This window comes from Aptenodytes patagonicus, chromosome 1, assembly GCF_965638725.1.
Source record: "Aptenodytes patagonicus chromosome 1, bAptPat1.pri.cur, whole genome shotgun sequence".
NCBI lineage: Eukaryota > Metazoa > Chordata > Aves > Sphenisciformes > Spheniscidae > Aptenodytes > Aptenodytes patagonicus.
The window spans coordinates 77,642,287-77,666,379 of NC_134949.1; the positions used below are offsets into that span (position 1 = coordinate 77,642,287).

General features: G+C 50.4%; 1 protein-coding gene across 4 annotated transcripts; it reads right to left on the bottom strand.

The window, feature by feature from the left end:
* Window positions 1–438: 438 nt before the first annotated feature.
* On the bottom strand, window positions 439–12,012 carry LOC143163028 (lactosylceramide 4-alpha-galactosyltransferase-like). 4 transcript variants are annotated; one of them, XM_076343667.1, is made up of 2 exons: window positions 11,956–12,012; window positions 439–1,585 (listed from the first exon to the last, which is right to left on the bottom strand). In XM_076343667.1, exon 2 carries the CDS (start codon window positions 1,538–1,540, stop codon window positions 458–460), a length of 1,083 nt encoding a protein of 360 aa, XP_076199782.1. In that variant the 5' UTR covers window positions 1,541–1,585; window positions 11,956–12,012; the 3' UTR covers window positions 439–457. The 4 variants fall into 4 exon arrangements, with proteins under 4 accessions (XP_076199782.1, XP_076199791.1, XP_076199772.1 ...); XM_076343676.1 differs by lacking the exon at window positions 11,956–12,012 and adding an exon at window positions 11,762–11,787; XM_076343657.1 differs by lacking the exon at window positions 11,956–12,012 and adding an exon at window positions 11,184–11,308.
* Window positions 12,013–24,093: the final 12,081 nt, after the last annotated feature.

Consider the following 24,093-nt stretch of genomic DNA (forward strand, 5'->3'; position numbering starts at 1 on the left):
AACTTCCTCCTCAGTTCTTGTTCTTTGCTCTCCCATCCTTTCATTGCTTTGAGGACTGCACTTCAGAAGTCTTGAGAATCGGGCTATGAGATACGCATTTCTACAAAGGCCTCTTCCAGGTTTACAGTCATAGAAAGTCATAGAAGTCATACTTCTCTGAAAGGCTGATGGAGGCTGCCACAAGTGGCTCAGCACTTGCTCCCCTCCTGAGATTTCTCTACCTGACCAAGCAGAGCAGAAGAAAGGTCCTGCAAAGAAACAAAATGCTGCTGGTAGGCAGTTAAAGTCAAGACAAAGAGCTGCACAGACATCGGCTGAAGCTACAGGCTCCACCTACAGCCCAGAAATGGATTTTATCCTCAAATCCCACCACCTCACTTCAAAAGAATGTTCATTTGTGATGGAACAGCTGGAGAGTTGTGGGCTCCCAGGCAACATCTCTTAGCAGACCCTTGACTCACTGCCGTTCGGAGTCCTTCTTCATGATATTGTACGTTGCAGGGCAGAAGTTAGAATGCAGCTGAGCCAGCAAAGCCTGGGATGTGACCTCCAGCCTTGTCCCTTGGCTCAGTTTGTTCCATACATGCACCGCGTAGGTGTTCTTAAGGAGCTTGTGAAGCTCTGAGGAGCTGACCACTTCAAAGTATTTCTTCCAATCCTGCCACCGAATGGGATAAAAAGCCTCACGGGGCAGAGCACTCACTCCTTTGCAGCTTGTACTGCTCCGAAGACTCCTGATGGAGCACCACTTCTTGAAGACACGCGTTAGGAGCTGTGGGCCCTGGTGCCCCCAAATCCAGCTGTTGTAGTTTTCCACAAAGTCCTGCATGCAAAGCTCCATGAACTTGTGTTTGGGCTTAAAGGACAGAAAGGCCCCGTTCAGTACATACTTGGACTGGGTACCAAGCACATTGGTGAGGTTCTTCAAGTTCCTAAGCACTATGAAGTCTGTGTCCAGGTAGATGCCACCAAATTTCCACATGATGGCAATTCTGCAGGCATCAGACAGGATGGGTAAGAAATAAGGCTCCCAGCGCCGCTGAGCCTGCAAGTACCACTTTGCCAGAGGTGTTCCAGAAAAAAGCTCTGGCAAGTCCAGGGGCTGGATTTCCACATTGGGGAAGCAGCTCAGCAACGAGAAGCCCCAGTGGTTGGGTAATGAGGCGTTACCGTTCACCAAGCCTTTCATGAGCACCACAACCCTTGTCCTGGGGTGTGTCCGGGCCGCTGACTCCACAGAGCATGTGAACAGGTAACTTGGGTTAGTTCGCTCCGAAGTCTCCACAAAAAACACATCCCCTGGTGGAGGAGGGGGCCCACCAGCAATGGTGCGGGGAGAAGGCGGCACAGAGTGAGCACAGCGAATTTCAACAGGCAAGCTGTAGACCTGGCCCCTGCCTTTAGGGTCCTCTGTGATTCTCCAGTACAACATGATGGAGGCAAAGGACATGAACTTAAAGGTGAGGATAAACAGAGCCCTGAGCTTGTGGCTCAGCACCACCCTGGTCAGTTTTAGCAGGCAGTTGGGCATCCTGAGCATTCTCGCTCCCGTCAGAGCCTGCTCTCCCAAGACAACCGTCGTGATCTGAAGGAGAGGAAAAAAGAAAAAGATGTTGACAAGGAAGGCAACAGACCATGAGCCTTATGACAGTACTATGGCAGAGTCGCATGCTGAACTCTCCTTCATGCTAGCATGCTTGGATTACACCTTTAGGTCATCTTTAAAAAAGCATCTTGGCTTCTCCATGCTGCCACAGTGCCCGCAGGGCCCCATCAGAAACCACAGCCCATATTCAGGTTGTGAGGTTATATGACAAAGCTCCTCTGTACACCCACAAAAAGCTCAGAGGGACAATGGCAGGAGTGGGAGCCCAAATATACCCTGCTGGGCTACTCCCAGGCCCATCACAGGGGCCATCAGCCCATCAAAGGCCCATCTGCCCAAGCCCAGAGGAGCACAGCGGCAGGAGGGATCCTGGGAACTGGGGAACTACAGGCCTGTCAGCCTGACCTCGGTGCCGGGGAAGATTATGGAGCAGTTCATCTTGAGGGCGCTCACAAGGCATGAGCGGGACAACCAGGGGATCAGGCCCAGCCAGCACGGGTTCATGAGAGGCAGGTCCTGCTTGACCAACCTGATCTCCTTCTATGACCAGGTGACCCGCCTAGTGGATGAGGGAAAGGCTGTGGATGTGGTCTACCTGGACTTCAGCAAGGCCTTTGACACCGTCTCCCACAGCATTCTCCTAGAGAAGCTGGCGGCTCACGGCTTAGACAGATGGACTCTGCGCTGGGTCAAAAACTGGCTGGACAGCCGGGCCCAGAGAGTTGTGGTGAATGGAGTTACATCCAGTTGGCGGCCGGTCACGAGCGGTGTTCCCCAGGGCTCAGTACTGGGGCCGGTCTTGTTTAATATCTTTATTGATGATCTGGATGAGGGGATTGAGTGCACCCTCAGTAAGTTTGCAGACGACACCAAGCTGGGCGGGAGTGTTGATCTGCTCGAGGGTAGGAAGGCTCTGCAGAGGGACCTGGACAGGCTGGATCGATGGGCCCAGGCCAACTGTATGAAATGTCAACAAGGCCAAGTGCCGGGTCCTGCACTTCGGCCACAACAACCCCATGCAACACCACAGGCTTGGGGAAGAGTGGCTGGAAAGCTGCCCAGCAGAGAAGGACCTGGGGGTGTTGGTCAACAGCCGGCTGAACATGAGCCGGCAGTGTGCCCAGGCGGCCAAGAAGGCCAATGGCATCCTGGCCTGTATCAGAAATAGTGTGGCCAGCAGGAGTAGGGAAGTGATCGTGCCCCTGTACTCGGCACTGGTGAGGCCGCACCTCGAATACTGTGTTCAGTTTTGGGCCCCTCACTACAAGAAGGACGTTGAGGTATTAGAGCGTGTCCAGAGAAGGGCAACGAGGCTGGTGAGGGGTCTGGAGAACAAGTCTTATGAGGAGCGGCTGAGGGAACTGGGACTGTTTAGCCTGGAGAACAGGAGGCTGAGGGGAGACCTCATTGCTCTCTACAACTACCTGAAAGGAGGTTGTAGCGAGGTGGGTGTTGGTCTTTTCTCCGAAGTAACAAGTGATAGGACGAGAGGAAATGGCCTCAAGTTGCGGCAGGGGAGGTTTAGATTGGATGTAAGGAAAAATTTCTTTACTGAAAGAGTGGTGAAACATTGGAACAGGCTGCCCAGGGAAGTGGTGGAGTCCCCATCCCTGGAGGTATTTAAAAGACGTGTAGATGAGGCGCTTAGGGACATGGTTTAGTGGGCATGGTGGTGTTGGGTTGACGGTTGGACTCGATGATCTTAGAGGTCTTTTCCAACTTCAATGATTCTATGATTCTATGATTCTATGGATCCAGGACTCCGGAGGAACCAGCACCTTGTCTGGGCCTCTCCCAGGGCTGTCTCAGTGTCCAGGCATGAAACCCATCACCACAGCCACCAGAAGCAGCTCTTCAGATCACCTTTCAGACTAAGGGGGTCACTGCCTAGGGGTGGGACATATTATGGGGTGCAGGGGAAGAACAGTTTGGAATCGCACAGGACTTATTATGAGATATTTAGCAAAGGAACCAAAGGCTGGGCAAGGGAGGGGTTTAGATGATTTTGGGAGGAACAAGAATGGGAAAATAGAGATTTAAGGGGATAACAAGGGCCAGACGCAGGTAAATAGTTTGCTGGTCAGTATGCTTGTCTGGCCGTGCCCTGCATCTGATCAGCGCAGTCTCTCTTGTCTTCTTATTAAATTCCTTTCTCTTTCCTGGGTGAGGGCTTTCAATTCTGTGTGCACGTGTGCATATTGGGGTGTGAGTGCAGCAACCGGGGTCAGACCACAGGTCGGAGGGCCTATGTGTCTGTGGTGCCAGCAACTGGAGTGAGTGTGGGTGTGCAAGTGTGCAATGGCTAGCAAAGATCAAGCAGACCAGTCTGTAAGTATGCAAAGTGGCCTGGGAGCCAGGAGCATGAGCGGGTCCCTAAGGGCCAGCTCTGGGTGTGAGAGCATCTGTGTATCTCTAAGGGCGAGAGCACAGGGGCGTCGGCTGTGGGACATGGAAAGTCCTCGCCAGCTATGTGTGTGTGTGTGTGTGCGCGCGCTTGATGGTTTGTACCAGCAACTGGAGTAGGGCTGCAGCCTTGGGGACTTATATGTCCGGGTGCCAGCAACTGGGGAGACTGGGATCCAGGGGCAGCTACTGGGTTGAGTGTCTAAGCCCAGCTGCTGGAGGGATCCACCTTGTACATATGTCTATGTATATTGTCACCTGTGGACTTCCATCCTGTCCAGCCGGAGAGGGGAGCAGGATGAGGCTATTGGTGCTGCCTATGTTCATGTGGGTGCTCTGAGTGTCTGCCTGTGATCTGTGTGGCCAGCCATGTATACGTACACATATATGTAGTGTATATGTGAGCTTTGTGTGCACGTGCCTGCTGAATACATCTTCAGCCTCACTACTGTCTGGACATGGAGCAGCAGCAGTCTCATCTCTCTCGGGCTGTTGGATCTGGTGTGATATATTGTCCTCTAGCAAAGATTACTCTCCTTCAAAAACAAAATATGGTCAAACCTCTCCCCTCATTTATCACAAACCAAGACTGACCCTTACTTCCCTGGATGCATACTGTGCTTGCCACTTGTAAGGAAATACAGCATTTATTCCACTTTATCCTCATCAGTCTATTATTTTCAAATCAGACATGTACAAGAAGGATCCTAGATACTAGGATTTTTTATTCTCTTTTGTCCCCCAGTTTGCTGCCATACTAATGATCCTGACACCTGACAGTGAGTGGGACAGCTGCTTCTGAGGTGTTTCATTTTCCCAGAGGAGAACCACCTGCCAGCCTTCCCCAAAACTGAGAACTCATCTAAAACCCCAGTGCTATCATCTGTTCCTGTCAAGAGGTCTCAGATCCCAGAATCACAGAATGGTACTTGTTTCCCTTCCATTTATTCCTCGATAACCACCCTGTGTCCCATATTTGCTACAAAGCTCCACAACACGGTAGCGTTTACTATGTTCCTTCACATGGCACTTCTGTTCTTGACCATGCTCTTAATTTTATATTTAAGCCTCTAGACCTAAAGTACTTAACACTTTTCTTCACTAAAAAAAAAACCCATATTTTTCCCTTCTTTCACCATTTAAAACCACACTTTGTTAAAGAGAATCGAACATTACGACTGTTAAGCCTTCAGTACAGCAGTCATCTTTAAAAGACACATTCTCCTCTTTTCCCATCTATTCTACCCACAGAACCAGACCTTCTCTAGCAGTACGCTTAAGTATAGCGGAACACCTATATATCCTCCTGTCAGGCAGTTGAGCTGGGATACACAGTGCTATTTCTGCTTTTACAAGCCTAGTGTGACTGTCCTGGCCAGTCCCCAAGTTTAGATCTCTGAAGTCCAAAGCATAGATTTAATCATAAAGAGATATGTTGCAGCAGATGGAAGAGTAGAGCTGAGTTTACCACCCAGGAAGTCCAACAGTTTTTAACAGTCTGAAAAGCGTGGCCAGCAGGTCGAGGGAGGTGATTCTGCCCCTCTACTCTGCTCTGGTGAGACCCCACCTGGAGTACTGTGTCCAGCTCTGGAGCCCTCAGCACAGAAAAGACACGGACCTGTTGGAGCAGGGCCAGAGGAGGGCCACGAAAATGCTCAGGGGGATGGAACACCTCTCCCATGAAGAAAGGCTGAGAGAGTTGGGGTTGTTCAGCCTGGTGAAGAGAAGGCTTCGGGGACACCTTATAGCAGCCTTTCAGTACTTAAAGGGGGCTTATAAAAAAGATGGTGGCAGACTTTTTAGCAGGGCCTGTTGTGACAGGACAAGGGGGAATGGCTTTAAACTAAAGGGGGGTAGGTTTAGACTAGCTAGAAGGAAGAAATTTTTTACGCTGAGGGTGGTGAAACGCTGGCACAGGTTGCCCAGAGAGGTGGTGGATGCCCCATCCCTGGAAATATTCAAGGTCAGGTTGGACGGGGCTCTGAGCAACCTGATCTCATTGAAGATGTCCCTGCCCATGGCAGGGGGTTGGACTAGATGACCTTTAAAGGTCCCTTCCAACCCAAACTATTCTATGATCTCAGGCAGTAAATAGGTGCAGCAGATCACAACAGCTGTTCCAGCAACAACAGTGAAAGCACCAGAGAAACCACAGGCTCCTCCGTGGCAGTGCAAACACCTCTAGGGCTAGAGCAAAAGCTCCATTTCTTCCTGTCATGTCTGCTGAAGTCTTATCTGAAGCTATGAGATGGCTGATGGTGATACACCACTGAAGTCCCACCTAGTAATTTCAACTGATGAAACAAAACAAGAGGAAACGACTACAACCACAGAAATGACTGCCACACCAATGCAAACATGCAGCTGCATTTGCTTAAAATTCACTCATGTTTTTACTTTAGAGGTGCTTTGTGAATAAAAAGCAACGCAAACATTAATAAGCTCTGAGCAAGGGAGTTTCCTGACCCTGTCAGAAAGAGGCGCTTTAAGACTTTGCAGGGACAACAGAGATGACTTAGCAGCAAACAGGTACCACAGCAGCGAAGGTCAAGAGCCAGGTCCTCCCTCACAGAAACCAGGCTGCGCTTTCCCACGGGGCAGGGGACAGACCCATTGAGTTCATTTACTGTGGAGCACACACCAAGGAATAAACTTGTTTGTTATTTTAAAGTACATTTAGTATAGTACTTTCTGTGCAGGATGGTGTGCCACAGCCCAGCATCAACACAACATCCATCCCACAAAGTGGCCTTCACATGCTGCCAGATAGTTCCTTCTATTTCAGCCTCGATGGTTAGTTAACCATGGCTGAAGCGATATGCTGTTGGTTCAGCAAGGCACAGAGCATGCCATTCAAGAGTTTCCACAAGGCAGACAGGGCTGCAATTCACTGCAGGTGATATAACAGAAGTTTAGAGCATTTCTACATGGGTCAGGTAAAGTGCTGGTTTAAGCGCTTTGTTAAATATGCTCCCTAATATTGAGTCCAGGATGTTTTCCCAGATTAATGTTAGAAAAGATCCAGAGCCCTTTTGCTGCTGCTTCGTGGAGAAGATCAAATCCATAATTCCATTCCTCTCTGCCAACAGAGACAAGGGTTTTAGCCCTTGCTTTTGTTTTTCTCAGAAAGCCATGACAAGTTTTTTTTGAGGGTGCACCTACAGCGTTTCCTCTAAAAGCCACTGGAAACACGTCACAAGAAAATACATGAAATCTTAAAATCTCAAACTAGTATCAAAGGAGAATTGTCAAGGTGGACTTTTAAGTAACATTTCGTGCACCAAAATTAAATATATTAACCTTGAATCTAGAGCCAAGGTAATTTAGAATAACCAGGGGGCGTAATTCCCATCAAATACATTTGGTGTTAAGGCACCCTCAAGTATAACCAAAAAAAAAAAAAAAGCCTCTGAAAGTTTACATAAATCAGTTCCTAGTTACTGTGTTTCACAGCGGCTACAGATGCTCATTTCCCTCCTTTCAAGCACAATGGAAAACTAAAGCTTGCAAAGCTTTCCTCAAGAACAATTAGGAAGCAACCTACAGACTACGCGAATTGTCAAAGCAAAGCATGCAGCATCTTTCAGTCCAAAGACCATACACAACACTGCTCTGCGCTGTCCCTTCCGCTTTTATCCCTTCGCCCTTTCAAGTTTAGCACATTTGCCAAGAACGGAACTCATTCCCCAGCGCCCTGCGTGGCTCCCCAGTGTACTGCGGGGGTAACACCATATAGCATCAGGGTGCTGGGCTCCACTGTGCCAAACCAAGGTCCCCGGGGCATGGAGTGGTGAAGGGTTTCATCCTGGTGGGAGCACCAGGCAATGCAACGAGTGCGGCGGAGCGAGGAAAGATGCGAGGGTCACTGCCAGGCACAAAGGGGAGCAGGAAGATTTATGGACAGACCTGGATAGAGAAAGGCTGTCAAAATCAGGAACCCAGCTACAGTGCACAGTCAGAATGGTATCTCCTTCCCCCCAAAATAGTACACGAGCATCTTATTCAGCACCCTGTCAAGAAAAGTTTCCCAGCACTTTTTTTTTGTTATAGCTTAGCATTTGGGTCTTCTTTAACTGAAAGGAGCAGGTTTTGTACCTCACAGCTTTTAGCTTTCAAGAAACAGACCACGCAAACCCCTCATCAATATTTACAATAAAAGAGAAGGCAGAATTTGGCTGTGGAAAGCTGCTGGAAAGGACAAACAGACAAAAGGGACGGATGCTAGCAGTAGATCAGCTAGCAAACTGATACAGCTCTTTGCCACCAACAGCTTTCAAATACTAGTTTCCTATTACTGCATGTTTGCAGAAAGCCATGCACGCTCATTGTATAATAGGGCTGGAAACTGTGTATAAAATTTAAGTCTAAACACTATTTTAACCCTCACAGCTCAAGAAAATACTGTCATAAGGCTAGAAAAGAAGCAGCTCTTTGGAAGGACATGCACATATGAGGAGACTGTGAGAATACAGAAGTCAGAACGACACCTGGTTGGGAAGTGAGCAAATCCTGTTAGTCACCGGTATTACTGCTTCCTACAAGCTTATGCAAGGGGTTCACAGCAGATCTTGCAAAACAGAGAGAAGGCACTGAAGACGCTGTCCTCTTCTACAGGGAGGTCAGTCGTATGTGACCAGGCATCCAGCAGCATTAACAAGTGAAGAGAGAGTGTATCAGAACATACTAATGATTAAACACTTCAAGCCTAATAGGCCAATGTGTAGTGACTTTTTCCTTACCCTAATCGGGACGACACTTTCTTTCTCTGTTTTTAAAATCCAGAGACATGCTGGAGAAGAAAGACAGTCCAACAGCAGACCACTACACATGGATTCAGGGGATTTCTATTTATTTTGCTGCTCTGAAACAGGTTTCTTACAGGACAAGAAATAGGTCACTTAAAACTAAAGCATAAAATCTCACCTCCGCCTTGGAATCATAGTGAAGTAGATGTCTGAATTTCTTCAAGGATCTCGGGGGGTTGTTTTTCTGTCTCTAACACAACTTTCCTCCCGTGAACATGGAAGAAGTACTTTCCTCCCTGGACAGAGCCACTGCAAGGCTGAACATATTCAAGATCGGGAGATATCAACCCATGTATCTTGCACAGATGGGAGGTTTTGTGCACTTATACAAAACATACAGTGCGAACATTTTCCTTTTCAACTGAAAAACCTAAATACTAACATGATTGTACTTAATCCTTCGCTCACAGAGGAGCAGTTGGTTCACAATGCCATAACCTGAAGTTTCACCAGACCTCATTCAAACTGTTGGGCAGAGTTCCCAGCCCCGGTTTAAGATAATTGTAAAAGCTAGTAGAGACAAGAGAAGCAGAGTTACAAACAAAGAAGTGAGTTGGTAACTTATCACCTGCTTCCCAGTGAAAGCACCACCCAAAATAAGATTTGTGAATCTGTTCCAGAATCTGAATGTAAGGGGTTTTAAGTGTTTGTTTGGGCAGAAGTGCCTGTGGAAAAAAAAAAAAAACCACAACCAACCCCAGCTGAGAGCAGAGAAAGGGATCTCAAAGCCAGAAGACACAGTCCAAGCTTTTAACATGCATGGGAAGCACAACCCTTAGAGAGCTAAGTGATAGTACAGCTATGCTGATTTACTGAGGGGCTGCCAGTAAAGACAAGAGGAGTGTCCCCAATCTCTCCTGCCATCACATACTGGAATTTGATCCAAATCACAACAGCAGTGATGGCAAGACGTATCCAACGCTATACACTGCTCATCTGGTCTCCCCTCTATATATGGAACAGGCACATCTGTATGGTTTTATATGGTGACTGCACCTGTCAGACAGCAGCTTGTCTCTATACTAATGACCAAACAATGCAAATGAAAGTAAGATGGAAGTAGAATTACTCGTAAGAACCCTGTGCCAAAGTATCCACTGACGACATGACAAAAACAAGGCAATGGCCAATTGTTGCTAAAGCAAGTGGCCCCACTCCCTTCCTCCTCAGGCTCTTCCCTGACACTCTTCTGACCCTGCCGTGACCAACCCCAAAAGCTAAAGCACCAAAAAGCCCATTCTGCTGAAGGATTTGGTTTTCTTACTGGTATAGCTCCCAGAACTGGTTTTGCTCTACTGCAGGGTGAGACAGGCACAAACACTGGCACAGAAACACATGCAAGAATAGGCAGCCAGGAGGCAGCAGCCTTTTAGTATCACGGAACTTAGCTCTGTGGTAACACCAAATTGCACACCGAGGCCTTCACAGTCCACAGCTACTGAACTTGGCCCCGTGATACTCCTGAGCAGGAAAAACTTCATTAGAGCCACTGTCCAATGGAGACAGCCAATGCCTTGAGAGCCAGTGGAAATCCTGTGAGAAGGAAAACTTGGGGCATAGCTACCGGCTGCTACCCGAACTACACACCCAAAACTAATCCATGGCAGGCAGATTGCTATTCACCTAACATCACACCCTCCGGCCCTCGAGGATGACTGCTATTTTGTGTTGTCAATAGAGGGGCATGAGAACAAGAGAAAGGCCTTCACATATGACTTCCTAGCTGGTGCTTCCTCCTACAGAGCCTGTGCCTCAAGACGCTGCTAGAATTCCTACAAGAACCATAAAAGGGGAATGTGAGTTCTGTAAGATTTGCTCCTCTGACTTCCACAGCAACAAAAACCATGAAAAATAGTGCAAAACCATCGGAGCTCAGCAGAAGCTAGAAAGGGTTTCTTCAGGGTTAAGAAACATCCAGTGTATTCTGAGCAACCTCTCATGCATTAGGAAACAACATGTTAGTTTAACTGGGATAGTTCATTCTTAGCCAAAGCTTCTAAACTCGCCTCCTTTCAGCAGCATTACTAGTTTCAGGTTACTACAGTTACAAGAGTTACGTATTTTCTTACGCCTCTTTCGAAAGAGGGACTTTCTTCCCCCTCTTGCCACAGCAAGCATTTCTACAGCTCTATTGCGAGTCTCCATCTTTCTTCCTCAGACCTTATCCATGCTCAGACTCCGATGTTTTTCAGGGCACACCTGCCTGGGAACATGATGGCCGACTGCACTCTCCCCCGTCACCAGTTCTGCTGTCTTCCCACCCTTTCACCCAAGCCAGCCTGTCACCGCTGGCAGAGAGGAGCTGCGCATTTCTCCATCCCATCCGACCCCTTTTCTCTTCATCCTCCCACCACGCTGCTGCCATTCACCTGGACCCACAGCTTCAGCATTCGACTCGTCCTTCTCAAGTGGCATGGAGCCCCTTCAGTCTGCAGCACACGTGGGCACTGTACATGCGGCTCCCTTCCCCGCGGCTGCTATATTCATCCGCACCTTTGCCAGATCCCTCTGACAGCGATGCCTGCGCAGCAGAAACCCTCACGAAGCTGTGTAGGATCTGAGAGAAGCTCCCCTGCACAAAACTCAGCCGAAGCGCCTTGCCACCACCGGGAGAGAGACCACCACCCCACCCCCCACCCCCCGCCCCGTCTGCCTGGACCGAGGCGAGCGGAGCCGCCGTCCCGCGGGCAGGTGGGCTCCAACCCACACGTAAGGGTTGCCGGCAGGGCGGCTGGTGGCCGGCACCGCGGTGGACGGGGACGCGCTGTGCTCGTGGAAAAGTTTCCCGTGGAAAAATACACCTTTCCCCGAGCAGGGAGGGAGGACGAAGCCACCCAGCCCCGGCTGACGGGCAACCCGAGACCCGCGCCGCCCGCCCCACAGCCCAGCCCGGCCCGGAGCTCCGGCCGCGGCCCCCGGCCTCCCCCCCCGCCCGCTCCCGGCTCACCTCCGGGGCCACCGCTCTGCGCCCGCCGAGAAGCAGGGCTCCCTCCCGCCGCCCCGGGCATCACCGAGGGCGCCCGCCCTTCCTCCCCCGCCACCCCCCGCCGGTCCTGCCTCCGGACGGGCCCCGGCCGCCCCCTCCCGGGAACAGCCCCGTCGGGTCGGGTCGGGTCGAAGGGAGCCGGCGGGGAAACGTACCCGTTAGTCGCCGGAGACGCGGGGCCGGTGGCGCTGCCCGAGCCGCCCCCGCGCCCCGGAGCGGGCGGCATCGCCCCCCCCGACGGCACCGAGAAACGGCTCCTCCCCGGGCAAGGCCACAGCTGCTTTTGGGTGGTGGATTGGGGTTTTTTTAATTCCTGATATACCATTTTAAATTGCTGTACGGCTTTTTTTCCCTCGCCACCTCCAGGAATTTCTCCTCTCCCCCACGACCGGTCGGGAGCTTGTAATCCGATCCACGCTTTTCATCGCAACTGTACCCGTTGTCACGCTGCGATATATCAAGCGGAGCGCGAGTCACGATGCGTGCCGGTGGTTGGCAGCGCCCGGCCCTCGGCCGGTGGGGCGGCAGCCGGGCGGGCAGCGGGGGCGGCTGGTGGGGGATTAGACCGACCCTCGTTTGAGACTCCGCGGCTCGAAGGGCTGGTAAACTACGGACAGAAGGAGGAGCAGGGGAGGATGGGAGCTTCCTACATCGTTTGACGCCAAGGGAGGTGATTACAAAGCTAACACGAGTCCAAGGTGGGAAACCGAAAATTTTAGTTAAAAAAAAAAAAAAAGCAACCCGCAGATGAGCTGCTTACATGTTGCAAAGCAAGTTTCATATATACCCTCAGACAGGAGGAAGTTTTCTCTAAATTATTCCCAGCAAATGATTGCTTAACAAGTTCTTTATAAGTGTGACTTAAAGAAGGGAAATTTGGGTTTTCATTTAGAAAAGCACCTTTTACTGCAAGGCTGTTATAGGGTGGAGTAAATTGCGTGGGAAGATCACCAGAGATTTTGGGAAGCAGATTAGATGATAATCAGGAATGGTTTAGATGGAGGTAATCCTACCTGGCCAGGGGTTGGACACGAGCTCTTTTGAGATGCCTTCCAGCTCCGTTTTTTACGATTCCCATGGTACAGCATGTTACTTATGTGTTATGAAACAGTGTACCCATGAAGAACATTTCCATGAAAGAAATTTTGACGTTTGGTTTAAACAAAAAACATGTTTTCCCCACAATTAAGTAATCTGAAACTGCTTCCCCCCCGCACTGATGTTAAACTGTTTCTTTTATAAGAATGTGCCTTAATCAAATTTGAAGTTAAAATGGATTTCAAGATATTTTTGTCTGCCCTGCTGAGCAGAATTTAGACTAATGAGACAGAGTCGCCACCAAAGGTGGTGAGCATCCTTGGATGCTCACCTTCCTTGGAGCAAGGGATCAGGCCAGATGACCTCCAGGGATCCCTTCCCACCTCAGTTCTTCTGCGTTTCTGAGCTGCACGAGCAGCACCCCCAGCAGCCCGTGGCGTTGGGCCCAGGGATGCTATTCCTCACCTGGTCCCTGGGTGAAAGCAGGCATCAGATGCAGGGGAAGGCAAGATGGGGTTTGTGAACTCGGGCACATTCAGGGGCAAACAGCTACATCACGAGAGCTGGTAGGGTGAGGGCAGTATCTGCAGCACTGCCATGCACAGGCACCCTGTGAAATGGTAACAGCAGCGGGGAAGGAGGACCTGAAGCCCGGAGATCTCTCCAGAAGATTGCCAGAACCAGGATTTAGCTCCCATGGGGCTACTAGAGCAGAGATGGTAAAGTCTTAGTCTCTGGATATGGAAATGTATCAAACAGCAGGATTTGGATCACGCACGTGCCTCTGGGCCGTTTTATCATTAGTTCCTGAACTATCAGCTTGCAGCCCTGTGTGAACTGCCACTGGTTTCGACTTGCCTTAAAGCACTGATGTGCAAGTGGCACAGGTGCCCGTGTGCTCAGAGGAGGCAATGACCTGGCGAGTACCTCAGGGAAGCTAGCCAGCCCTACCTGCAAATCAGAGCCGGGGTACACTGGGTCTCAGGGAGCCGAGACAGGCTGTGGGAGGCAAATAACCTACCCCCAGGCACCGTAAAGAGCATGGCACCATGCAAATTGTCCTCCAAAACACCTGGCAAAACAAGGGCAGCATCACCTGCAAGCTAATTTCACAGCTGCAAATCACCTGAGTAAACAGTTTCTAAGTGCTTTCAGCCTGGTTTTGATTTAATGAGCAATTTCCTACCTCATCTGTCAGCCAGTGAGGTGGCTTTGGTTTGAACTGGGAGAGGCGAGCCGCTGGGGAGGGTTGCCATGACACGACAGGTGGCTTCATCCTCATCCCTATTTCAAAAGAAGCCAGTGAGCTGCTGGCCGGGGCTGAGTCCTGCTGCTGGAAAGGTCTGTGCATCAGCCACTGAGGCACCAGTGCTGGAAAGAGCTTATGCAAAAATTATTCCTATGAAAGAGACATAATCATGGCACTGGTCTCTCAGCCTGGGAAATAAGTAAATGGCTTACCGAAGGGAGGGAGGGAAAAGGGTGTGGCACAGCTAGCATTTAGCAATTAGATTGTAATATCCTATGTTGGGAGTGAGGTAGAAGGAGGAGGTGGAGGAAGGAGGGCATGCGTCGGCTCACGGGGGCAGAGGAAACACATGGCAGAGGCTTTGGGTTGCCTGCACGCAGTGGGGAGGGAGGGAAGGTGGCCAGCGGGGCCATTAAGCCCGTGTGGTACCACTCTCCCAGATATTATATATGCTTTACTGCTGTTATATGCACCTTATCCTTGATGGACAGACCGTAGCCTAGATATTTGTGGAGCTGAAAGGCCCGAAGTGGTAAACGGCATAACCGAGGGCACAGACTGGCCCCTGGGGCTGTTTTTCCCTGCCCGAGGGCTGCCTCCTGCAGGCACCGGGGACGTCTGGTGCAGCACTGCTTCCGCCTTTCCATCCAGCGGCTTCTTGCGGGGTCACGTCGGGGGGCGGCTTGTCCCGGGGGGCTGCGGACAGTGACTCGGTGGCCAGGCTGAAAGACGCCCACATCTGCTCTCCTTCCTCCTGCTTTTCAACCTCAGCTGTTGGCTTCACTCCTGCTGTCTCTTCTGGCTTTGGTTTTAAGCAAACCAGAGGTATTCCCCTCTCTTTGGAACAGCAGAACAAACCCTCTCATGATGCGGCCACCAGCGCTTGTCTGGTCTTCTCCTGATAGGAGAACTGAGGACTGAGACCCTGAAACTACCTGCCTTTTTTGTGCTACCGTGCCAAAGGGATGGTATTCCCAATCAGCCGTAATGCAATCGAAATCGGAGCACGTTCCCATTGCCAGGTTTTCTTGATCAGATTTCTGTGAGAGGAAAGAAGAAGAAAACAAAAAAAACGAATGGTTTTGCTAGCAGACACTCACCCCTTGAAATGAAGTTGCTGAGCCTCTACCAAGACACTTTTTTTTGAAATGAAGTTGGCAGATACGGATAAATCCTTTTAGAAGCATTAGCTTGGTGTTGTTAGGACAGCATCATATTTATCGATGCATCGAGGGATGCACTCTGATTTTGCCTATTGAGTCAAGCATGATGATAAGCGCCACGTCCAGCGAGCAGATTAGAAATGAAGATGTGATAAGAGGGAAATTGGAACAGCGCGGTACCATCAGACAGAAGACAGGATGGCTGCTACATAATTTAAACCCAAAGGGAGGTGTGCTACTGCAGGTGTAAGAGCCTTCAGGAGGCTACTGCAGGCCAGGAGCCATCTGCTTTTGCACAGAAACAGGCCAAGCGCATCTCCGCTTCAGCTTTCTACCTGGCCAAGCTCACTCAGGACAGGAATCGATGTATCTATAGCTGGCTGCAGGAAGATCTGGAAACATGTGGGTATGTGGAAATCAAGGACGTTTTTCCCTCCCTGTAGGAGCCTGAGATTGCAAAAGCTTTCCCTGGCCCAAGTCCAAAGTAAGAGTATTGAATTAATAATCACCGCCAAATTGGGTTGGATCGTATTTTAACGTTTTGTGCTGATTATATCAAACCATTTTAATTTCTATCATATTCAAATAACTCAAAACTCAAATAATGTTTCAAAAGGAATGATTATTTTGAGTTGGAGGGAAAATGTTTGCTCAGAATGTGTCAAATTTGGAAAATTTTTTGCCAACCTTTATTTCCCTGCATCACATTTTCTTTTAATTTTAATATTCACTAAAATTCTGTCCTTCCTGCCAGAAGGCCAGTTTGAAAGAAATGTCAGGAAAACCAAAATAATTGAAAAATCCCAAACTGACTCCATTGATCATAGCAATGATTTTCTAGGACAATATTCGTAGCTAATAATAAGGGTCCACATCTGTAAAGCTGTGTAATGCTGATGGAGTCACTGGAGTCAGTAACTGAGTTGCCAGTTCCCTTAACTCAGGTGGTTCTGATTTGGACACCGAGATTAAGTTACAAACACCCAGTGTCTGGCTCTCCCCTCTCCCTGCGTTTCCATATATTTGTTAATGTTTATCACTTATCAGACTAACATTACCATCCAAGAGCATAACGCGGAGTTTTCCTAACATAAGGAAAGCAGTTGCAGCATTTCCCAGCTCCAGTGCAGGATGCAATAAAATACTCTTATTTTTCACAGCTTAACCTCCCGTGGGGGTGTAGATATAATTAACATGGTGAGGACGGTCCTAAAAACAACCGATCATTGTGTTCCTACATGAATAAAGGTCATTAATAAAGTCCTCTGTTACTCCTTTGTTCAACATGGTCTTTAAGGATATTTGTTGAGTTAAATATTACACTTTAAATGTGAATTACTCTTTACCCTGAGGCTATCTGGAAGTAAAATACATTTAGGACTGTAAACGTAGGCAGATGCAGAAGGTCCTGCGTCCTGCTTTTTTTTTTTTTTTTTTTTTTTTTTTTTTTTAACCTTCCTGGCTCGTTATTGATCTGGGGCTGCGCTCTCAAAGTCCTAATGCACCTTCCAGAAAGAGGATGGTCTAGTCTGAGTGCTGGGGCTTTGGGGAGTTGGACATTTTCATTTAAAAGTTTCCTGTTGACTTGAAGTAGATGTACCATTTTGATATGAAACCTGTACCAGTTTGAAAGCAGCGTGTGACTGTCTGAGATTTCTGAGCCACCGAAGCTAACTTGTGAAACAGGCAAAAAAAACCCTCAAGTAGAGGAATAGGCATGGATACATTCACGCCCATCAGCCAGCTCACAGAAATACTGTGTAATAGAGCGGGTTTTCCACTTCGTTGTGTGTTGCAAAGGGTTTGACATTTGTCTGGGCTAATTCCAGAAGAGCTGTCTGGTTTTCCTGTTGGTGGTATCCCTCCCCAGTCCCACCTCGGTCCCCACTGGTCCGGCTGGGCAGAGCTCCAGGCTCCTGAGCATGAGGCCAGAGCCTGAGTTTAAAGGATTAGCAGGTGCTTAAGCACTGACTAGCCATGTGCTAGAGGTGCTGTATAAGCCAAAAAGCCCACAACACCTATGCAAACCAGAAATTACTCCACCCCAGTGAAATCTATCCAGCTCCGGTGTGGGGCATGACAGCAGGGTTAACAGACCCATGGAAAAGTCGGGGAAAAACACACTCACAGAAGATTTTCACTCCCCCTGAGACAATCGGTACCAACACACAGCACTTATCAAGTTTAAAGTAAGTATTTAACTAGTGAAATAAAGTCCTTTTGTTCACACACAGAACTGCTGATGTTTATTGAGGTTTTCCTGGTCTCCAGCAGGCTGTGGGTAGCTGAATTTGATTAGGTAAGTTTTCTGCAACTTACCCTCTCCTTAAACTTTAATGGTCTTTCAACAGCCCCGATGTCTTTGCCAGGCATTGTGTTGGGCTTAATTTTGTTTGGTTTTAATCTGAAAAGTAGGATTGGTAGCACATGTGTAATATTTGCTGATTGCTCTAATCATTCGTCCTAGCCACCTCTGGATTGATAAGGAAGGAGGAGTGGGTGTGAAAACCAGAGCGGTTTTCCACAGAAGTCACGGGTCGGTAAACACGGCAGGACCACGCTGCTCTTACTCCTGACCGGCGGGTAACTCGAGTAGTCACTAGTAACAGCAGGCAGGTCTGCCTTAAGCCCTTGGTACGACAACAGAGAGAGAGCGACATTTATCATTGCTTCCAACGGGAGGGGAGGATTAGGAATTAAGCACGCTGCCATGACTGCAGGGGTCCTGGCACCGCGTGCTCCCAGCCTTGGGAAGAGAGGCACTCCCTGCCTTGGGAAAACATTTTCCCAAATTAAGAGCCCGGAGCAGGCGCAGCCTCGGGGACAGCTTAGGAGACACTTACACATCGGACATCCCCCGCACCATGAAGCTGCAGCTGGTGTGAAGAGGACATGCCCACACTTTCCCCAAAGCTGCTGCCGCTCAGGGCTCGCCCACCGCAGGCAGCTCGCTTGCAGAGCTGCAGCAGTCAAGGGAGCCTCAATAAGCGTTGCACATTTTCGCTTTCCCTAGCTTCAGAGTGAAAATAACAGCCAATCTGCAGTTGGTTAACAAAAATAAAATGAACCTAAAATAAAATGAAGCTAAAAACAGCAGAGCTGTGCGCAGTGCCTTTAGCGGTTTAGGGGACGGTCAGCTGGAGAGGCCATGCTTGCATGTGTCATGAGCAGGTGAAGTTCGAAGGACCTTTCCCAAGCTATGATTTCTGTCTCCAAGGGGGGTGTTAGAACTCATACTCTCCCCAGGTTTTCCTCAAGAGTGTCTAAGGCGGCAAATGCCAGGATCGCCAGAAGCCACAACTCTAACTTCAGCTCTGATGCAACACCTGGCCCTAGGAGCAGCAGCAGTAGGGACTCCCCTGCAACAAATCAGCACTGACAGCTGGGACGTCCCACCCAGAGCCATCATTTGCTGAGGGCACAGCCCCTGTGCCGGCCTCTTCCCAGCCCTTTTACTCCATGAATAAAGGCACAGGTCCTAAAAAAGGCAGCTTTGCCTCTTTCCAAAGCCAATGAGCTGGTAATACACCCGGTGTGGATAGCAGGCAGCTGCAGCCCGGCCAGGTCAGTCTTTCCTGGTGCATCCTCCCTGTACCCTTCCTGCACCCTAAGGGTTTTCAGGGCTCCTCTTCTCAAACCAGAAACGCCACAGGCACCAGGCAAAGCCTTACCTGTGTTTTACACCCCTTCTGCTCTGCTCAACTCCAGGGCCAACGCCATGGCCAGGGCAGTGCTTGCTGCCCACGGCCAGTGCTCCTGCCTGGGTGGCAGCGACCCCACAACATGCCTGTTCCCACAGCTGGGGATGGCCCCGCTGGCCTCCCTGGGAAGGAGCACCATCCAAAAACCTCAGTGCTGCTGCCGCACCGGTAGTGATGAGAGCACTGGGATAAGCAATGGCACAAAGACCAGTGGGGAAGCGAGGGTTTGTCGATGGCCGGTGCACGTGGTTCAGGTGCTGCCCCCCAGCAGTGTCTGCCCTCGTGTAGACACCGCCTGCTCCCAGCCCCTGCGTTTGCCATACAGGGAGGTGCAGACCCCTGGGAAGCAGCTCCCGAAAGAGCGGTGTATTAAAGCAAACAGGAGCTGACCTGGGGGAGCCTCTTAACATGCCAGGCCGTGAACTGCAATGGCTCAAAAGGGCTTCCCAATGTGCATGTCGGCTCTCCCTGAGGCAGTTGCCAGCATGTCAGGTACAGGAGCCAGTGCCATTAGCCATCATGGTCACTGAGGCCAGAGCTGACTTTTGGTGCTCTTACGTGCTACAGTAATACGTAAAAATAACAATCGAGACCCCTCCTGCCCTCCTGAGGCTTTGAGGATACCTAAATCATTTCAGGTGCATGGACATCTTTGGTTCCCAGCTAGTAGCTTCCTAATTTTGGACACCAAGGATTTCTCTTAGATGCCGATGGCTCCGCAGGCTGGATGTCAGAACAAGGTTTGCACCCTGGCTGGAAGCCTAGATGTGAGAGCTCAGCCACCTGGAGGGACTTACTAAGGGGGTACTTGTTTCAAGCTATCGTCTCACCTGGGTTTTTTTCCCAATAACTCAACCAATCAATAGATTATTACTGTAAAAAAAAAAAAAGTGTTCAGATTTGCACAAAATATTGACTATTCTGCCAGGCCAGGGTTTGGCCTGTGTGCTGTATTTAGTGCCCCGACTTCCTGCAGTCAGCACAAAGCTGCTGCACACCTGTATGATGCGCCTGGCTCATTTGGCAAAAGCAGCTGCTCAGTCCCTGCCGCTGCAGATCCCAGGTCTCCTCACCACTCTGATGGACTGTCCCTTCTCTGTGGAGTAACGTCCACCCGCAAGAGCCTACCCACGAAGTTGCTCTGGTTGCTCCGAGCTCTTTCTGAGTGACCGGCCAGCAGCTGCAGACGTACCCCACCGACCCCTGCAGCGCACCTTCGCAGCAACCCTGCCTGCCCAGCGGGTACCCCGGGCACACCGTGCAGGGACAGGACAACTCGTCGCACATGGCTTGGTCCATCACCCCATGAAGCACATGGTTCCTGCGCGGGATGCTCCCGCTCAGCCCTTCCCATGGCGCCCTGCTCTCCAGCTCTGGCACTCGCCCCCCTGGCCCCGCAGCTTTGTGGCACCCCTGGGTGATCCTGCCTGTCCAGCCGCAGGAGGCAGATCGCTTCATCTAAACAACTTAGTGGCAGCTAACGATGGCATGGTCTGCTGGCGCTGCCTGGTCAGGATGCTCCTTCCAAAGGCCTTGAAAAAATACAGGGCATTTTGAACTGCAATGGTAGCTTTTAAATGCCTGCCTTGAATAGCTCTTAGTCTTGAAACAAGTTTAAGAAATTTAAAAAAACCCCAAACCATAATAAAGAACAGCAGCGAAGTTTTCAGTTTCTTATCCCTCAAATCCCCCCACACCTTTAAGGAAAAGCATTTTTTATGAAGAAAAATGAAGAAAAGGGTTGGGGGGAAAAAAAGGCAGGAGAAAGGCCACTGACTCCAGTCTGCCTGACAGGTTTTTTGCAGAGTGTGGATTTCAAGGGGTGTTGGGTCTCAGCTGGGGGATTGCACCACCTGTCAAAATGCGGGGAACGGGCTCTTTCTGCTCTGTCCTGAGAGCAGGGATGGACGTGAAATTATTTTAAAGTTGCCTGCGAAATGGTGTGCGGGTTTGCAGGTCACATTTTCTTCCCTTTTCTAATGATGCCAGGGGATTGCCTCGCCCATGAACTTGAGACCATCTGGAAAATGTCATCTGGCACGTTATTCCCTGTGCCAGAGGGATATTTATAGATAAAGTAAATCATGTTGTCATGATTGAAACAAATAAGGAAAGGCTCCAAGAGAATGGAGTGCCTCCGCCCCCATCTCTGTGCATGGCTTTGCCTGATGAGGGGAAGCCGGTGCCTGGTGGCCCCCCCATGCCCACGGGGTACCATCCCCCCCCCCGAAGCTCTGTGTCCCCGCCACACCATGGAGGACAGGTGCAGGGCCAGCCAGACACGTGTGCCCAGCCACAGCGCAAGACCGTGCACGCTGAGGCATCCCTGTTTTGTGAGCGAGCCGTGGCATGAAGCCTGCCCTGGTCCAAAAGGCAAGTGAGATGTCAGCTCTCCCACCTCTCACCCCCACCCGCATCTGAAACAGGATGAAATACTTCACCGGCTCACATGCAGCCCCACCGCCACATGTGGTCAGCACAGCCTCACGTTATGATGGCGGCTGCCAGTAGTTCCTCCACACCACCGCCACCACCGCACTTCCTCTCCTTCAGTACTGTGCGTGCCGATAACAGAAACCCAGAGGCTTTGCTTGGTCTTCACCCATCCTCCAAAACCCTGCTTTGATACAGCAAACTGAGGAACTGAACATTTTCATCTCAAAAGCCAGTCAGTTTTGAAAAGAAGCCAGGAGTGCTTGAAGCAGTCCCTCCAGCAGACGTGCCCTGCCACGGCCGGGCTCCCCCTCAGCCCCTTGCCCAAATTCGCTGTATGTCACCTATCTTTGCATCAGCTGGGATGGCCAATGGTGCAGCCACAAAACCACATACGGCTCAAAGGTTTATATATTTTGGACACAAAATAGGGTGATTTCAAAGGAGTTTCTCACAAAAAGTGACACCCTTCCCCTTATCTGAGTAATTCGAGTATTAAACATTTGAACGTAACCCACTTAAGAATATACTGCCTTTGCCTTCTGGAAAGTACAACCCATTGAGTTCAGGCCAGCTCTCATTACAGGCTTCCCAAATTTATTCATGGAAAATTAAATATTCGCTTTAGATAAGCAGATATTTGCACATCTGTGCCTTCAAAGTGGTTTCAGGCTCTCCGTTTGTAAAACTAATCGTTATTATCCACTTTGCAGCGCTACCTAGATTGGCTCCATGATGCAATGTTATGGTCACGGAAATGAAATGAAGAGCGTATGACTGACCTACCACAGCTCAGATCTGTCTTCCCAAACGCCTCTGGCTGGGGATCACCAAGTGCCTGTTTTATCCTGTATTTCCTTCCCACTGAAGGTTTATCTCATCATTTCCAGGAGCGTAGGAAATCATGTTGCAAGACAGCCTGTTTTGGCCCACTGGCCCCGTGCTGGAGAGAGGGCAGCACTGGTTTTCGGGGGGGTTTCCCTGAGGGAAAGCCAGGCGGCAGTGCTGAGCAGGCACCACAGCCCACACACAGGTGACGGCGGGGCCATCGATGCCAGGATGGCCTTAACCAGGTGCCCACTGTGGAAAAACTAGCAGAAAAATAAGTCGCTCTTAAAAAGTGACATGGAGACCTATCTCTGTAGAGGTTGTACCTGAAACCCGCCCAAATCAACTCTGAAAAACCCAAAACACCTGCTCTGTACCTGAGAGCTGCTTGTACCCAGCACGGTGTTGCTTCCTTTGCCGTCCTGGCATCTGCAGCAAACACCGGGCAGCTCCAGCAGCACATGGCACCGCGGCCCCGCTCCCGCCCGCAGGACCCCCGGGCGCCTTACGCGGCCAGCGATGAGCCGCGAGCAATTAAGCACTCGTATCTGTGTCAGAGTAGGGACACCCCTGTGTGAGGAGGCCGAAACGAGCCAGAGGCAGCGGCGACGCCGAGTGCTGCCAACAAGAAGCGGCCACCGTGGCCCTTGCCGGGAAGGCCAAGGAAGTGGGTGGGAAGGGCGTTCCTCGGGGACATTTTGGGGGAGAGGCACACCGATGGGTTACACCCCCACATAAACACCTGGAGCTCACTGCGGCAAGCCGGGACTTGCCAACCCAAACAGCTGAGATGGCGCAGGAAACCGCTGACGCGCTGCCGTCACCACCCCACTGGGACGATGGCGGGAGCGAGGCCTCCCGGCAAACCGCTGGTGGGCGCAGCCCCGGGACGGTTAATGACTGAATGTAGGTGAGAGTGGAGACCGTGGCACTCGAGCGGCACGGCTGCACCCCCCCAGCCCCCACCTGGCCAGAGGCACAGCCGTGTCCACTGGCAGCAACACATGGGTGGCCCAAGGTCAGGTCACCCTCAGGTCCCAACCCAGAGGGGTGGCAGGGAGGTTTTAGGTCAAACGCCTCCATGTCCTGGGGAAAGTGAAGGGAGGAGAGAAAACAGAGTAATTTGGCAAAGGAACCAAGGGGTACTCCAGCTAAACAGGGCTCGCGTTGAATAGATAGCCAGATCGAGATGAAACCTGTCCATGTCTCCACAAAAATGTAGACTTCTTATTTCCAAGACGTGCAAACCAGGAACGCCTGGTTTTACGTGAAAATATTGACATAACATTTTGAGTGTTTGATGAAGAAAAGATGGTCCTTGGGACGTGGCACTTTGCAAATTAAAGAGAAACAGTGACAAGCCCCAGTCAAAAAGCGATTTCCCTCAGCCTGATTTGGGGGAAGCTGCTGCTTTATCAGATGAGTCCTGCTGAGTTTTGCTACTCTGCGGCTGTACCGCACGTACTTTCTATGCAAAGTCCCAGCAGTTTCAGTTATCAAGAGAAGGAAACAGAAAGCTGCAACAAAAGGCTTTGCAGAACTATTTTAAAACCTAGGAAAACCTGGAATTAAAAGAGCAAGCCATTTGATACAAGGCACTATGGTGCTGTTGTACTCATCCCGGCAGACTTGCAGTTAACCCAACAAGCCCACGAACCTTCCCAAGCACGCTCCCGAAAACCAAGCACATGCAAAACCTGCCTCGGCAGACCCTGCCTGTCACTGACCACCAATTTTTGGAGCAGAGCAGGCCCCTGAGAGTCTCCTGCCCATCCCAGCAGCCCAAGGCACAGAATTTGCTCCCCACAGACCTCGCAGACCCAGGGATAGGTGCCTCTTTGGACATGGGTGGGGGCAAGTAGCCACTCTGACCCCACCTGG